Source organism: Salmo salar, chromosome 05, assembly GCF_965601325.2.
Source record: "Salmo salar chromosome 05, fSalSal1, whole genome shotgun sequence".
Lineage (NCBI taxonomy): Eukaryota > Metazoa > Chordata > Actinopteri > Salmoniformes > Salmonidae > Salmo > Salmo salar.
The window spans coordinates 67,514,082-67,532,410 of NC_138295.1; the positions used below are offsets into that span (position 1 = coordinate 67,514,082).

An 18,329-nucleotide genomic window follows, 5' to 3' on the forward strand; every position below is an offset into this window, starting at 1 on the left:
TGTAATGGGCCATGATCGGTGTCCAAAAATGCCGATTACCGATTGTTTTTGAAAACTTGAAATCGGCCCTAATTAATCGCCCCATTCCGATTAATCTGTCAACCTCTAGTTGTATCAGAGTTAGAACTATATCTAAGTAGTATAGCACATAACAGTACTACAGTATAATACATAATACTGACATTTACCACATGTTGCTGTGTGGTTGTACTCCTGATCCAGACTAATGTTGCTGTGTGGTTGTACTCCTGATCCAGACTAATGTTGCTGTGTGGTTGTACTCCTGATCCAGACTAATGTTGCTGTGTGGTTGTACTCCTGATCCAGACTAATGTTGCTGTGTGGTTGTACTCCTGATCCAGACTAATGTTGCTGTTTGGTTGTACTCCTGATCCAGACTAATGTTGCTGTGTGGTTGTACTCCTGATCCAGACTAATGTTGCTGTGTGGTTGTACTCCTGATCCAGACTAATGTTGCTGTGTGGTTGTACTCCTGATCCAGACTAATGTTGCTGTGTGGTTGTACTCCTGATCCAGACTAATGTTGCTGTGTGGTTGTACTCCTGATCCAGACTAATGTTGCTGTGTGGTTGTACTCCTGATCCAGACTAATGTTGCTGTGTGGTTGTACTCCTGATCCAGACTAATGTTGCTGTGTGGTTGTACTCCTGATCCAGACTAATGTTGCTGTGTGGTTGTACTCCTACCAGGTCCAGCCTGTGGTGGTCTGAAGGTGGGTGTCAGTCCTTCGCTGCCTTAATGTTGGCTAAATGTTGATGTGTGGTTGTGCTTTAGGTCCAGACTGTGGTGGTCGGAGGGTGAGCAGTGAGCTGGTGGCGGGGGTTCAGTCCTTTGCTGCCTTCCTCCAGCAGCAACATCAGATGAAGACGAGAGGTCACCAGGATACCAGTCACACTGTCTCCTGGGAAACCAAAGGTCAACAGGAAGCCAGCCAGACTCAGGAGAATGAGCGTCCATCAGAGAGGAAAGTAAGTCAACATACTGGAGTAGTTTTTCAGTCTGTGGTGCATCAAGTTTGTTCATCAGTGTGCTGCAATTTCTTTTCAGATAAGTATGATGTTTTTCTCCTTTCACCTGGTCATATGATAGGGGTGTGACTTCTACTTTGTTGAGTTGTCCAACCCAGCTGATTGCTCCTTGCTCTATAATAAGTCTGACTGATTTCAGTTTGGATCTTATGTAGTCTCAGGGATGCAAATTAGTCACCTTTCGGCGAAATTCGCCCTTTTGAATCCAAAGTAAGTGACCTACATGATTCGTGTAGATCCGATGAACGATAACAAAGAGGCGAACTTTAGGTGAGAAGCCTGACCATGGAGACGGGGGTGAGAAGGTGATGAAGCGTACTTCATGAGCTGTAACCGAAAAACGACTGGTATTTTGAAAGTTTGAGGTGAGAGAGAAAGTGTGGTGGAACAAGTATTAGCATTAAGTATCTTGTTAGCTGGATCAAATTCTTTGTTAGCTAGACAGAGAAATGTTGAGCAACATGAGCCAACTTATCTGATCAAATAATTTAGTTCATGGTGTGAAACTTAGCTTGCAAATAAAGTCAGAACATCAGATGAGCTAACATTAGTAACCTAACCAATTCGCTATACTATTAACTGGTATACAACTCCTTGCCGTTCAAGTTATAACGCGTTAGTTGCTTACTGGACCCTGGCAATCTGTGAGACATTTTAACTAGCTAACGAACTAACCACTATCTGTTAACTAATGTTTTCCCTCTACAGTATGTGGTTAATTTTCAGAATGAGAGAATTAGGTGTAAATGAGGCGCTGCTTGTTAAACAAGTGGATTCAGGGATCAAATGTAGCTGGAGCTGGGCCTGGCTTAAGTTGGATGCCACTATAGAGGTGAAAGGAACACCACACACTTTCCCTCTTTCTCACTTTTACTGGCACATTGTAGAACAGATGTCCACAGGCAGGAAGTGTACAATGTAATAATGTGCAGTGTAGCCCAAAGATATTGTTTTTGTTGTGTTTAACCTGACAGTAACGTGTGTGTGTGAGGGGATTATATATTTTTTTACTCAGTGAACGTTATTTTTGCACACATGTAGCCTTGTGCACTTGATCAATATCTATAGTGGCCACTATAATAGAGCAAAAATAGAATGGCTGTTTATTTCATTCTACTTTCTACTTTACTTAGTTTTTTTCCCCAAGTGCAATATTTGTGTGTGGTCACAAGCATTCTATTATAAAGGCTATCAAGGATAACTGCAATATTTGGGTATTGTTTTTTTTTCTCAACTTGAGTGTCATTTGCAGTAAAGACGAGGCAACAAATAACATTGGATTGCTTTCTTTACATTTTTTAGCTGTGAGTTAGGTTCACATTAACCACTTTATTTTACACACAGAGACTGGTCATGTAGATCATATTCTTTGTTGTTTAATTAGTTAAAACCTGCATTTCCCCCTAGCAGGGATGTTTTGTGTGTTTCAGTGCAAAAGTAAAAGTGTCACCTTTTTGGGCCCTCAGCAGTTTGCATCCCTGGTAGGGTGTGTGTCCATACCTGGGTGACTATAGCAGTCAAACATTTTTGCATTCTTGGTGCCTAATTTAGTTTGTGCAATTAACAATTAGGCCAATATTATGGCCTTCAATACACGTTGAAGTGCAAGCAACTATCCATTATAAAGACTCTAACCATGCGGTTACCCCTCTGTCAGAGTGAGCCCAGGGAGGAGGGCAGGTCTGGGGAGGTGGAGGAGAGCCCCCTAGTGTCCAGGCTGAGACTGCAGCTAGCCCAGAGGGAGAGAGAGCTCCACACCAGAGAGGAAGAGCTACTGCTGCAGCACGACACAGAGCTCAGCTCACTGAGACAGGAGAACTACCTCCTGCAGAGCAAGGTAGAGGGACACACACACACACACACACACTATTACATTCACATGGACCGTCATGTCTCTAAAAAGCATAGATCCATCTGTTTGACCACCTGTGACTTCCTACATCCTTCTATTGTAACAGAAAATAACATGTTCTCCATGACTGTCGGAACATTTTAAAACCCCTACGTCAGCACTGCTGTTGCTATGGCACTGCTCATTTTATTTAGCTGCTTTGTGTGTCTGACTTTTGTAATACTGTTATTCAAGCTATTGGAAAAAAGCAGTTGTGAAGAACCCAGCTGATTGAAACATTCCATAAAAAAATTGCATGTTATCTAAGATATCTCTGCCATTCACTGAAGGCCAGTTAAATTAGCTCAAACTGTATTTTGTGAACTCAAAACTGTAGTAGATGCATACATCACTCGTGTGTTATTTGTGATGTGTACTTGTGAGTCTTGTCCCTTGTGTTTCAGCTGCACAGTACAGAGGAGGGCAACAGCAGGAAGAAGGGCCGGTTGGGTCTCGGTCTAGACGTGCCCTTGGACGCCCTCACTGAAGACAAACTCAGACTGATAGAGAAAGAGGTGAAGGAACAGGAGACCATCATCCAGGGATACCAGCAGGTCCGTACACACGTCTGTTTGTCTCTGTCTACTCTGTGATTGTTTGGCCATCTCTCTTGGTCTTTTCTCTTCCAGTCTGTGTTTTAAGGAAACAAGACTTAATTGTACTGCATTTGTTCAGCGCCAGGCTGGCGGTGACTCATTGACTTTGAATCCATCCCAATTACCCGGAGTCTCTGTGACTGCGGAGGTTATATATACAGGCCACTGTTCAGGGTAATGTAATTGCTCTGTTCACTGACTTAATTCCAGGAGGGTGTGTGGGTTTGTAGCAGGCAGCACAGTTGGCCTTTTTTTCCTCCAGATTGTGAGCAGCTTAGCAACACTGTCAGAACCTTTCATAATTACAGTGCCTACAGCCGAGCTCCTAGAATCAGAGTGGCTACAGTACACACACACCACCAAGGTGGAACTGTACAAGTTCTTAATTAGGCATGCTGAATGCATTCCCTCATCTCACAGCTTCTAGTCATATTCCCACCTGGTTTGATTTGATGTAGGTTAAATGCGTAGAACAGGTATTTCTGATCAAACTAATTTACCCAGATGGTCCTATAGTTGAGACACTTAATGTGATTTTCTCTCTCCTTGCGGTGTGTGTGTGTGTGTGTGTGGGGGGGGGGGGGTGGTGTAACAGGAGAATGAGAAGTTGTACCTGCAGATGAAGGCTCTTCAGGCTCAGGGTAAACTCAATGAAGAGGCCATGTTCACAGAGAACCAGAGGCTGCTAAACGAACTGGCCCTTACCAAGTGAGTTGACACATACCTATCCACGTCATTGAATGTTAACACCGACACTTATTTATGCCCAGGGAGCGGATGAGCAACTCGCCGAGGACTGTGGATAATGTAGGCAGTGTGGCCCATATTCAGCGCATCACACAGCTGCGGGGCCAGATGCAGGCAGCACAGGTGAGTGGTCAGAGTCATGTCACACAACCACCTCTAAAAGGAAGGCCTAGATGTTGCTTTGGAGATGAAACAATCAACTCATCTTAAAAGGGAAGGACCAGTCTTACCTTCGACCGTGTGTGTGCGTGCAGAGGACTGAAGAGAGACTGGTGGAGGAGACCCACAGGCTGAAGCAGGAGAAACAGGCCCTGGAGGTGGACCTTCAAATGATGAGGAAAGAGAGAGACCTGGCCAAAGCGCAGTTCGTCTACACCTCAAGTTAGTGTGAGAGACCTGGCCAAAGCGCAGTTCGTCTACACCTCAGGTTAGTGTGTGAGAGACATGGAGGCTTGACTGTGGAATCAAACCTCTTGTTTCTACTCCCAAAGGACAATGTTCCCTGTTTCAAATCCAGTGACTTTTACAGACGTGTGTTTTAAACCTCCGTTAAAACATCCCATTGTTGTGGTTGACAGTCAAGTGGAGCTCTGACATGCTGTGGTCTAGAGGTCGACCGATTAATCGGAATGGCCGATTTAATTAGTGCCAATTTCAAGTTTTCATAACAATCGGAAATCGATTTGCCGACTTTTTTTTACACCTTTAATTAACTAGGCAAGGCAGATTAAGAACACATTCTTATTTTCAATGACGGCCTAGGAACGGGGGTTAACTGCCTTGTTCAGGGGGGATTCGGGGATTCGTTTTTGCAACCTTCCGGTTACTAGTCCAACGCTCTAACCACCTGCCTTACATTGCACTCCACGAGGATCCTGCATGGCAGGCTGACTACCTGTTACACGAGGGCAGCAAGAAGCCAAGGTAAGTTGCTAGCTAGCATTAAACTTATCTTATAAAAAACGATCAATCTTAACATAATCACTAGTTAACTACACATGTTTGATGATATTACTAGTTTATCTAGCATGTCCTGCTTTGCATATAATCGATGCAGTGCCTGTTAATTTCTCATCGAATCACAGCCTACTTCGACAAACGGGTGATGATTTAACAAGCACATTTGCGAAAAAAGCACTGTCGTTGCACCAATGTACCTAACCATAAACATCAATGCCTTTCTTTAAAATCAATACACAAGTATATATTTTTAAACCTGCATATTTAGTTAATATTGCCTGCTAACATGAATTTGTGTCACTTCTCTAGCGTTCCGTGCAAGCAGTCAGGGTATATACAGGAGTTTGGGCCGCCTGGCTCATTGCGGACTGTGTGAAGTCCATTTATTCCTAACAAAGGCCGTAATTAATTTGCCAGAATTGTACATAATTATGACATAACATTGAAGGTTGTGCAATGAAACAGGAATATTTAGACTTAGGGATGCCACCCGTTAGATAAAATACGGAACGGTTCCGTATTTCACTGAAATAATAAACTTTTCGTTTTCGAAATGATAGTTTCCAGATTCGACCATATTAATGAGCAAAGGCTCGTATTTCTGTGTGTTATGTTATAATTAAGTCTATGATTTGATAAAGCAGTCTGACTGAGCGATGGTAGGCAGCAGCAGGCTCGTAAGCATTCATTCAAACAGCACCTTTGTGCGTTTTGCCAGCAGCTCTTCGCAATTCTTCAAGCATTGAGCTGTTTATGACTTCAAGCTTATCAACTCCCAAGATTAGGCTGGTGTAACCGATGTGAAATGGCTAGCTAGTTAGTGGGTGCGCGCTAATAGCGTTTCAAACGTCACTCGCTCTGAGACTTGGAGTAGTTGTTCCCCTTGCTCTACATGGTTAACGCTGCTTCAAGGGTGGCTGTTGTCGATGTGTTCCTGGTTCGAGCCCAGGTAGGAGTGAGGAGAGGGATGGAAGCTATACTGTTACACTGGCAATACTAAAGTGCCTATAAGAACATCCAATAGTCAAAGGTATATGAAATACAAATGGTATAGAGAGAAATAGTCCTATAATTCCTATAATAACTACAACCTAAAACTTCTTATCTGGGAATATTGAAGACTCATGTTAAAAGGAACCACCAGCTTTCATATGTTCTCATGTTCTGAGCAAGGAACTTAAACGTTAGCTTTTTTACATAGCACATATTGCACTTTTACTTCTCCAACACTTTGTTTTTGCATTATTTAAACCAAATTGAACATGTTTCATTATTTATTTGAGGCTAAATTGATAGTATTTATGTATTATATTAAGTTAAAATAAGTGTTCATTCAGTATTGCAGTAATTGTCATTATTACAAATAAATAATACAAAAGAAAAAAAATCGGCCTAGTAATCGGCATCGGTTTTTTGGGCCCATCCAATAATCGGTATCGGCGTTGAAAAATCATAATCGGCCGACCTCTACTGTGGTCTGTATTGTCCTTGTCTCTGCCAGGGGATAAGAGCTTTGAGCTGCAGGTGGCAGAGGACAGGCATAAGGAGGAGGTGTGTGTTCTGAAGAGGCTCCAGTGGTATGCTGAGAACCAGGAACTGCTGGACAGAGACTCTGCCAGACTGAGGGCTGCCACCGCAGACACACACAAACTCTCAGAGCGGGTAGGACCCAAGCGCACAGAGCGGGTAGGACCCAAGCGCACAGAGCTGGTAGGACCCAAGCGCACAGAGCGGGTAGGACCAACTCGACCTTATTTGAGTGTGTATTGTATTACTGTCATTTCCTGTAGGTCAGTATTTTGAATGAAACATTTGTTCCTCCAATCAGGTGGAAAAGCTGAAGATGGAGGTGGGGAAAAGAGCCAATCAGAGTAAGACTAAAGAGCGAGCTGGAGACGCTAAGAGGATACAGGACCTAGAATGACAGGTGAGTCAGTTGAGAAATATTTCCTGTGCATGTACCCCTGAATAGCGGCATACCTCTCTTTTCTCTCATGACTCATGCCATATTTCTGTTCCCCCTCTCTCCCAGGTGAAGGACATGGAGAAGACTCTCAGACAGAGGAACCCTAACTCCCTCCCAGCGCTCATCTACGCTGCAGCCAACACACCTGCAGTGGATAGGGATGGAGGGGCCAAGAGCTCCCCGCCCACTCAGACCAGGGCCCTATTGGAGCGGTGCATCCAGAGGCTGGAGGTGGAGCTAGAGAGCCGTGACGACGAGGCCAAACGCAGCCTCCGAGCCATGGAACAGCAGTACCAGCGGATTAAGGTCTGTTCATACTCTCAGCTGAGTGGTACTGTCATGTACTCATACAACTCTGTTACCATTCCCTGTCACTAGGCCTCATAGTCCTGTACCAATTAGCACTCTACACATACTTACACTGACTTACTCCGACATACATGGCCTTGCTGTAAATACAACCGCTTCAAACTGCCACTTAGAACTACCTGAAGATGTTCATTTTCAACACAAAACACTCTGAATGTCCTCTCTCACACAAAGGAAAGATAAGAACAGGGTGATGAGTCCTCACTGTTCCCCCAGTTCTCTTCATGTCTTTTTAGAGAGGGGTCAGAGGGCAAGGTCCAACAGCCTTGTACAACACAACACTTGAATTGACAGTTCTGTTTGAAGCTCACGATGGAGACCTTGGGGATGTCAGTGATTCATCCTCCTCTGTATAATATTTGTTATCATTTCCAAATGTATGATGTCATTAGTCTTAATGTAATGTTTCATTAGACCAACACTGCACGGGGGAAAAAAGCTTTTTCTCAGGAAATGTGTTGTGAGATCAATGGATTCAATGGAAATGGAAATACATCCCCTAAATATAAAAGTATACTAATATACAGTGTGTGTGGTTGTATCTCCAGTATGAGCAGCAGATCAGTGATCTGGAGCAGCGGTTAACCCAGAAACACCCGGTCCAGATTGGGTCTCCTGGGGTCTGGCAGGCCCAGGTCTGCTCCCTGCAGCAGGAACTGGAGAGAACCCTACAGGCTGAGGTCCACTCCCTACAGGAGCAGCTACACAACAGGCACAGGTAGGCCTACCTCTCTCTTGTCTACCTGCCTTCTTGTCTACTTAGCCCACCTAAGATGACCACTGTGGAAATAAGTCTTAATAATTCATCCTGGATAATTGTTTTAAATGTATGTAATGTTACCTGGACCAGGTGTATTTTATTTAAATAAATGAAATCAGTCTACCACCGAGCCAGAGAGAGCCCCCACAACGCAGCTCGTCCTGTCACCAGTGTCAAGCAGAGACGGCCCCGGGGGTCCGGATAGAGAGACTCAACCAGGAGCTGTCAGTCAAGACCCGCAGCATCCAGGAGCTGAGCCGCACCGTAGAGAGACTCCAGAGGGAGAGGAAGACCATGCTGTGTGGCCCTGGCCCCAGATCGGATGGCCGTCTTGGGCCTGGGGAGGCCAGACAACAGGCGGCCGAATCCAAAGGACACATGGTGGTGGCTACCCCAGGGGAGAGGGGAGGCAAGGTGGGAGAGACCGCAACCTTCCCTCCCACTCAGGATGAGAAGGACTACCAGCCCACAGCGTTCGCTGGGAGCCACATCTCAGAGGTGCTGCAGGTGAACGAGGGGTTAAGGCTGCGTCTGGAGCAGCAGAGGGACAAGGAGAGGGTGGTACTGCAGGCTGCAGCCGCCCAGGCCGAGCTGCGCAGGTATGTAGCCACCACACACACACACACACTAATTTTGAATGCTTTATTTAGACCCACAATAAAACCTTTCAGTACAAAGGACTCCGGTAGTTCAGTGATTGTACAGGTGCCTGACTCATTGGTAGAATGTTGTTCATTGATGGAGCTTCTATAAGACTTTGTGTACAAACACAGTTTCCTCCATACAGACATACTGGAATATTCCTATGTAGCTTATTGTTGAGCTTATGATATGAAGAAATAAAACATTATCAACATTTTAAGCTAAATGGTGTGATCTGTTTCATCAGCCTCATTGCTTTTTAAATTGTATGTGCAGCTGTTGGATCTATCGTCCCCGAGTCTGTTTTGAAGACATTTTTTATCGTCCCAGGGACGATGGGACGCCCTTACTTTCGAGACCTGAAGGGAATTATTTTATAAATGCATGAAAGTAATTTGGTTGTAATTGTAATGTTGCAATATTTTATAGACTACCAAGAGTGGCCAACTGTCCTCCAAATCACATACACATGGTTAGCAGATGTCATTGCGAGTGTAGCAACAAACAAAAAAATCTATATATTTTACCTTTATTTAACAAGTCAAGTCAATTAAGAACACATTTTTTATTTTCAATGACGGCTTAGGAACAGTGGGTGAACTGCCTTGTTCAGGGGCAGAACGACAGATTTTTACCTTGTCAGCTCGGGGATTCGATTATGCAACTTTCCGGTTACTAGTCCAACGCTCTAACCACTAGGCCACCTGCTGAAATGCTTGTGCTTCTAGTTCCGACAGTGCAGCAATATCAACAAGTAATCTAACAATTCCACAAAAACTACCTAATACACACAAATGTAAGTAAAGGGATGGAATAAGAATATGCACATATAAATATATGGGTGAGCAATGACAAAGCGGCATAGGCAAGATGCAATAGATGGTATAAAATACAGTATATACAGTCGTGGCCAAAATTTAAGAATGACACAAATATTAATTTCCACAAAGTTTGCTGCTTCAGTGTCTTTAGATATTTTTGTCAGATGTTACTATGGAATACTGAAGTATAATTACAAGCATTTCATAAGTGTCAAAGGCTTTTATTGACAATTACATGAAGTTGATGCAAAGAGTCAATATTTGCAGTGTTGACCCTTCTTTTTCAAGACCTCTGCAATCCACCCTGGCATGCTGTCAATTAACTTCTGGGCCACATCCTGACTGATGGCAGCCCATTCTTGCATAATCAATGCTTGGAGTTTTTTGGGTTTTTGTTTCTCCACCCACCTCTTGAGGATTGACCACAAGTTCTCAATGGGATTAAGGTCTGGGGAGTTTCCTGGCCATGGACCCAAAATATCGATGTTTTGTTCCCCTTGCCACTTAGTTATCACTTCTGCCTTATGGCAAGGTGCTCCATCATGCTGGAAAATGAGTTGTTCGTCACCAAACTGTTCCTGGATGGTTGAGAGAAGTTGCTCTCGGAGGATGTGTTGGTACCATTCTTTATTCATGGCTGTGTTCTTAGGCAAAATTGTGAGTGAGCCCACTCCCTTGGCTGAGAAGCAACCCCACACATGAACGGTCTCAGGATGCTTTACTGTTGGCATGACACAGGACTGATGGTAGTGCTCACCTTGTCTTCTCCGGACAAGCTTTTTTCCGGATGCCCAAAACAATCGGAAAGGGGATTCATCAGAGAAAATGACTTTACCACAGTCCTCAGCAGTCCAATCCCTGTACCTTTTGCAGAATATCAGTCTGTCCCTGATGTTTTTCCTGGAGAGAAGTGGCTTCTTTGCTGCCCTTCTTGACACCGGGCCATCCTCCAAAAGTCTTTGCCTCACTGTGCGTGCAGATGCACTCACACCTGCCTGCTGCCATTCCTGAGCAAGCTCTGTACTGGTGGTGCCCCGATCCCGCAGCTGAATCAACTTTAGGAGACCGTCCTGGCACTTGCTGGAGTTTCTTGGGCACCCTGAAGCCTTCTTCACAACAATTGAACAGCTCTCCTTGAAGTTCTTGATGATCCGATAAATGGTTGTTTTGGGTGCAATCTTACTGGCAGCAATATCCTTGCCTGTGAAGCCCTTTTTGTGCAAAGCAATGATGACGGCACCTGTTTCCTTGCAGGTATCCATGATTGACAGAGGAAGAACAATGATTCCAAGCACCACCCTCCTTTTGAAGCTTCCAGCCTGTTATTCGAACTCAATCAGAATGACAGTGATCTCCAGCCTTGTCCTCATCAACACTCACACCTGTGTTAACCTCTTACATCTAGATGTTCCGCTAGCGGAACGCCTCGCCAATATCCAATGATAGGCCGTGGCGCGAATTACAATATCCTCAAAAATCCCAAAACTTCAATTTTTCAAACATGACTATTTTACAACATTTTAAAGACAAGACTCTCCTTTATCTAACCACATTGTCCGATTTCAAAAAGACTTTACAACGAAAGCAAAACATTAGATTATGTCAGGAGAGTACCCAGCCAGAAATAATCAGACACCCATTTTTCAAGCTAGCATATAATGTCACCAAAACCACAGCTATATGCAGCACTAACCTTTGATGATCTTCACCAGATGACACTCCTAGGACATTGTTATACAATACATGCATGTTTTGTTCGATCAAGTTCATATTTATATCAAAAAACAGCTTTTTACATTAGCATGTGACGTTCAGAACCAACATACCCACCGAAGACTTCCGGTGAATTTACTAAATTACTCACGATAAACGTTCACAAAAAACATAACAATTATTTTAAGAATTATAGATACAGAACTCCTTTATGCAATCGCGGTGTCCGATTTTAAAATAGCTTTTCGGTGAAAGCACATTTTGCGATATTCTGAGTAGATAGCCCGGCCATCACAGGCTAGCTATTTTGACACCCACCAAGTTTGGCACTCACCAAACTCAGATTTACTATAAGAAAAATTGGATTACCTTTGCTGTTCTTCGTCAGAATGCACTCCCAGGACTTCTACTTCAACTTCAATGTTGTTTTGGTTCCAAATAATCCATAGTTATATCCAAATAGCGGCATTTTGTTCTTGCTTTCAAGACACTATCCGAAGGGTGACGCGCCGGCGCGTATCGTGACAAAAGATTTCAAAATATTCCATTACCGTACTTCGAAGCATGTCAAACGCTGTTTAAAATAAATTTTTATGCGATTTTTCTCGTAAAATAGCGATAATATTCCGACCGGGAGACGTTGTTTTCGTTCAAAGACTGAAAGAAGAAAATGGTGTCTTCACGCCCGTGTCATTGTTCTCAGATCGACCACTTTCCAAATGCGCTACTGTTTTCCGCCCAGGGACTGCAGAGTCATCATTCCCCGTTCTGGCGCCTTCTGAGAGCCTATGGGAGCCTTAGAAAATGTCACGTTACAGCATGAGATTATTTTCCATAAAGAGGCTATAGAAGGCCAAGAAATGGTCAGAGAGGGCACTTCCTGTATGGAATCTTCTCAGGTTTTGGCCTGCCATATGAGTTCTGTTATACTCACAGACACCATTCAAACAGTTTTAGAAACTTTAGGGTGTTTTCTATCCAAATCAAACAATTATATGCATATTCTAGTTTCTGGGCAGGAGTAATAACCAGATTAAATCGGGTACGTTTTTTTTATCCGGCCGTGAAAATACTGCCCCCTATCCTAAACAGGTTAACGAGAGAATCACTGACATGATGTCAGCTGGTCCTTTAGTGGCAGGGCTGAAATGCAGTGGAAATGTTTTTTGGGGGATTCTGTTCATTTGCATGGCAAAGCGGGACTTTGCAATTAATTGCAATTCATCTGATCACTCTTCATAACATTCTGGAGTATATGCAAATTGACATTATACAAACTGAGGCAGCAGACTGTGAAAAATAATATTTGTGTAATTCTCAACTTTTGGCCACAACTGTACATATCAGATGAGTAATGCAAGATATGTAAACAACATTAAAGTGACTAGTGTTCCATTTATTAAAGTGGCCAATGATTTCAAGTCTGTATGTAGGCAGCAGCCTCTCTGTGCTAGTGATGGCTGTTTAACAGTCTGATGGCCTTGAGATAGATGCTATTTTTCAGTCTCTCGGTCCCAACTTTGGTGCACCTGTACTGTCCTCGCCTTCTGGATGGTAGCAGGGTGAACAGGCAGTGACTCGGGTGGTTGATGTCCTTGATGATCTTTTTGGCCTTCCTGTGACATCGGGTGCTGTAGGTGTCCTGCCCCCGGTGATGCGTCCAGGAGAGCCTTAAAGGGGCAGTGTTGTATTTTGAGACGGGCTTGAACATGCAAGAAGCCAGTTTTATCAATAGGAGTGGGGAAAAAGGTGCTCATGCATTGATAAGCACACCAAAGACAGCATTAACGATAAATAATAAAATAAAGAAGACACTTCTAAAAGGGTCCTACTAATCACCCCATAAGTACCCAAAAGTGCCTAAAACAGCTCTGGTCAAAAGCGGTGCACATTAAAGGGAATAGGTTGCCATTCGGAACGCAGACAGCGTCCCTGGCCATCTGGTGTTGGCAGCACCTTGTACCAACATCTGTATGCGTCAACAGACAGGACACACTGATCTACATACTAATCACAGGTAATCTCATTGAAGGAGGATAATCGTTTCCGCGGGTCACAAAACTAGCATTACACAAGCTGAATTAAAAGGCTTTGAAAATAAAAAGCTTAGTATCTGCTCAGTGCTCTGTTGACATTTTAGAGAGATGCTTGTTTTTGTGAGAAATCTTCTGAGAAGAGCAGGATTTTCAAATTAATATGAAAAGTCTATACTAAAATATGTAAATACTACATGTCATGTCTCAATCTATATCCATCTTACCTCCTATGTTTTTTTTATGTCCTGTGGATTTGAGAAAAAGATGAGTTCAACGGGAAAGTGAGTGTGTGTTACTGTTTGTAGGTCGTAGTGAATATGAAACCAGTTGTCTCGTGTTGTGTTAAATGGGGAAGGGCAGCAGAGGTTTGGTAGCAGCTTGGCCTGGCTGTTTCATGACCTCACCATATGAAATCTAATCAGCGTCACCAAAATACACAGTCGACCAAGCCATTAATGACATCGAAACCTGAACTGATCATCTGGGTTGTTTTGGGTACCTGTTTGGGGTAATTAGTAGCACCCTTCTAAAACCCTGTTTTACACCATATCCTGATGAATTCTTTCATTTTGATCTCTGCGTAAATGAAAAATGTGGCACTGACTCGCCCATGGATTGATGTTTCAGCATTGTCTCAATGAAGAGTTCAGCGTTTGGCTAGCCACGTGCGACATGCATATACAGTTACAAGCCTGCTAGAGTTGGCGGCAGGCGGACGAACAATATCCACCGTCACGGATGAAGCCTGAACTGGAATGTGAAGCTAGCTGAAGCTGGCTAGCTTTAGAAAACCCTGTGTAAATCTAGCTAACATCGTAGTTACCCCTCTGGAGCGCTGGGTTAGAGGATGCTAGCTGATTCATGGTGCTGCATCTACCTGTCCTGCAGGGTACAGCAGCATTCAGCAGAGCAGGTGTCCTCTCTCAGGGCTGACCATCAGAGGGAGCTGGAGCGCCTGCTTACCGGCCACGCCCTCACCCACTCCTCTAAAGTGGCCGAACTGACCAATCAGGTGACCACGCAGGAGGTAAAGGCTCACAATGGACAAATCACATGTGAACTGAAAGTTATTGGTGGTGGAGTTGTTCCAGGTATAACGTATCAACAGGATAAACGGGTTTGTGTGTTTTTATGAACCTTCAGATCATGGTGCAGCATTTGCGTGACGAGGTGAAGGAACTGCAGGGGACCAGGGATGCTCTGGCTGGGTCCAAGCTGAGGGAGGACACCCTACAGAACCAGGTACTTGGGATTCAGATAACATGTATTGTCCTGTCACACATTCACAACTTCATCAACACACTAGTACTTGAAGTGTCATTGCAAGGAAACAACACAAGGTATTTGGTATTTATTATGGATCCCCAGCAGCTACTCTTCCTGGTGTTCAGCAAAATTAAGGCAGTTAATACAATTTTCAAACATTACAATATATTCACAGATTTCACAACACCCTGTGTGCCCTCAGGCCCCTACTCCACCACTACCACATATCTACAGTACTAAATCCATGTGTATGTATGTCTGCCAATGTTTGTGATGCTTCACAATCCCCGCTGTTCCATAAGGTTTTTATTTTTATTTTTTGAATCTAATTTTACTGCTTGCATGAGTTACTTGATGTGGAATAGAGTTCCATGCAGTCATGGCTCTATGTAGTACTGTGCGCCTCCCATAGTCTGTTCTGGACTTGGGGACTGTGAAGAGACCTCTTGTGGCATGTCTTGTGGGGTATGCATGGGGTGTCCGAGTTCAGCAGTTCAAACAGACAGCTCGGTGCGTTCAACATGTCAATACCTCTCATAAATACAAGCAGTGATGAAGTCAAGCTCTCCTCCACTTTCGGCCAGGAGAGATTGACATGCATATTATTAATATTAGCTCTCTGTGTACATCCAAGGGCCAGCCGTGCTGCCCTGTTCTGAGCCAAGTGTAATTTTCCTAAGTCCTTTTTGGTTGCACCTGACCACACGATTGAACAGTAGTCAAGGTGTGACAAAACTAGGGCCTGTAGGACCTGCCTTGTTGATAGTGTTGTTAAGAATGCTTTATTACTGCTTGCATGAGTTACTTGATGTGGAATAGAGTTTCATGCAGTCATGGCTCTATGTAGTCATGGCTTTATTATCCGGACCGGACTGTATTTCCTGGGGAAAGCTCAACATTAATGCTTGCTTCATCTCTTTAACGCTCTGTTTAGCTGACAAGGCTGTTGGAGGAGCTGAAGCAGGCCAAGGAGTGCCAGAGCTCAGACACTTCACTAGCCTGGAGAGAAAGATCCACAGCTCAGACACTTCACTAGCCTGGAGAGAAAGATCCACAGCCCAGAGCTCAGACACTTCACTAGCCTGGAGAGAAAGATCCACAGCCCAGAGCTCAGACACTTCACTAGCCTGGAGAGAAAGATCCACAGCCCAGAGCTCAGACACTTCACTAGCCTGGAGAGAAAGATCCACAGCCCAGAGCTCAGACACTTCACTAGCCTGGAGAGAAAGATCCACAGCCCAGAGCTCAGACACTTCACTAGCCTGGAGAGAAAGATCCAGAGCTCAGACACTTCACTAGCCTGGAGAGAAAGATCCAGAGCTCAGACACTTCACTAGCCTGGAGAGAAAGATCCAGAGCTCAGACACTTCACTAGCCTGGAGAGAAAGATCCAGAGCTCAGACACTTCACTAGCCTGGAGAGAAAGATCCAGAGCTCAGACACTTCACTAGCCTGGAGAGAAAGATCCAGAGCTCAGACACTTCACTAGCCTGGAGAGAAAGATCCAGAGCTCAGACACTTCACTAGCCTGGAGAGAAAGATCCAGAGCTCAGACACTTCACTAGCCTGGAGAGAAAGATCCAGAGCTCAGACACTTCACTAGCCTGGAGAGAAAGATCCACAGCCCAGAGCTCAGACACTTCACTAGCCTGGAGAGAAAGATCCAGAGCTCAGACACTTCACTAGCCTGGAGAGAAAGATCCAGAGCTCAGACACTTCACTAGCCTGGAGAGAAAGATCCAGAGCTCAGACACTTCACTAGCCTGGAGAGAAAGATCCAGAGCTCAGACACTTCACTAGCCTGGAGAGAAAGATCCACAGCCCAGAGCTCAGACACTTCACTAGCCTGGAGAGAAAGATCCACAGCATGGAGCTACGACACACTCAGAGGGAGAAAGAGCTCCAGCAGGTGAACACACACACAGAGAGAGGAAGAAAGAGCTGCTGCAGGTAAATACACACACCACCCACAGAAAGAACACTGAATAACACATATGCCCACGGTGCCATCCTGCAGGTGATAGGTCAGACTCGGCTGGTGGTGGAGGCTGAGCAGCAGTCTGAGGTGGAGCGTTGGAGGAGGCTGGCTCAGGGAAAGACCCAGGAGCTGGAGGTCTTCCTTCTGGAACTGGACTCTATCCTGGACGTCTTGAGAGAACTTCAGAGACAGGGACTGGTTATCCCTGCTCCGGACCGGGCTTCTGCTGTACCCTTCAGCTGGAGGACCTGAAACACTGGGACATAGGCTCTTTCTAATTACTTACAAATCTGTCCTCACCTTGACCAGGCAAAAGCCAGCCTAACGATGAGCTTCCACTTTTTCAGTTAAGTATTTTTTTATTCAGTGCAGATAAAGGGGAGAAGACGAGGAGAGGGCAGATTTGGAAGCAATTCATACAACCTTTAGGCGAACCCATCATTGTGCTGAACAATCAGGTTATTTATTTTTGTAGATTTGTATTTTTATACTTGATCATTGGAATTTATTTTAAGTTATTCAATGCATGTTAGAAAAATAAAGGACGTTTTGTATAATTTTTTCCTGTGTGTGTTTTGAATTTGTAACGTGTGTTCACAAAGATGAAACATCTGAAAGGTGACTAACTAATTATTCAAATTCATACATTTTGAAATTATCCCCAAGATGATTGTTGCTGTTGACTCCAGTTGTGGGTTGTTGCTACACATTAGCATATCATCAAATATGTATTATTAACATGTATTATTTTTTATTTAACCAGGCAAGTCAGTTAAAAAGAAATTCTTATTTACAATGACGGCCTACCGGGGAACAGTGGGTTAACTGCCTTGTTCAGGGGCAGAACGACAGATTTTTATTCATGGCAGTGAAGCATTTTGTAAACCCAGCCCAGGTGTCTCCTGTAAACCCAGCCCAGGTGTCTCCTGTAAACCCAGCCCAGGTGTCTCCTGTAAACCCAGCCCAGGTGTCTCCTGTAAACCCAGCCCAGGTGTCTCCTGTAAACCCAGCCCAGGTGTCTCCTTTAAACCCAGCCCAGGTGTCTCCTGTAAACCCAGCCCAGGTGTCTCCTGTAAACCCAGCCCAGGTGTCTCCTGTAAACCCAGCCCAGGTGTCTCCTGTAAACCCAGCCCAGGTGTCACAATAATAATATTAGGTTTGTTCTTCTCTGGTCTAATCCTTAGAATTAGAGGATTGTAAAGGAAACTGCATCAAACACAGCAGGGATTTTAAAGTTCTACTCAAGTCTCCTTTTCAACTAATTTACTTTAAAAAAGGCACATCGCAATAGGTGGTCCAGGTAGTCATTACATAGCACAAATGGGGGGTTTGGCCTTTCCTCTTTTGTTCTCTATTGCTACTCAATGTTTTCTCAAGCAAGGGGGAGACTGATGACGTCACATCAAACCAACTCCTTGAATGCAATACTCCTGTCTAAAAAAACACTATTTTGGTCAATGTATTTTAGTGTGTACTATTTTTACTTGGGATATCGCTTTTCAAAAGGGAAAATTAAAAACAAATTGCTGGAGGAC

General features: G+C 44.2%; 1 protein-coding gene across 1 annotated transcript in view; it reads left to right on the forward strand.

Moving 5' to 3' along the window:
- LOC106605496 (centrosomal protein of 162 kDa-like) overlaps positions 1-17,355 on the forward strand; it is a 43,589-nt gene extending 26,234 nt beyond the window's left edge. Inside the window, 16 exon segments of the mRNA XM_082974936.1 lie at positions 796-989; positions 2,707-2,886; positions 3,345-3,494; positions 4,132-4,244; positions 4,307-4,406; positions 4,538-4,664; positions 6,745-6,977; positions 7,072-7,170; positions 7,276-7,515; positions 8,127-8,296; positions 8,458-8,937; positions 14,439-14,577; positions 14,694-14,792; positions 15,751-15,788; positions 16,626-16,725; positions 16,834-17,355. Coding sequence (XP_082831062.1) covers positions 796-989; positions 2,707-2,886; positions 3,345-3,494; positions 4,132-4,244; positions 4,307-4,406; positions 4,538-4,664; positions 6,745-6,977; positions 7,072-7,170; positions 7,276-7,515; positions 8,127-8,296; positions 8,458-8,937; positions 14,439-14,577; positions 14,694-14,792; positions 15,751-15,788; positions 16,626-16,725; positions 16,834-17,046 — 2,675 coding nt within the window. The 3' untranslated portion in view covers positions 17,047-17,355.
- Positions 17,356-18,329: the final 974 nt, after the last annotated feature.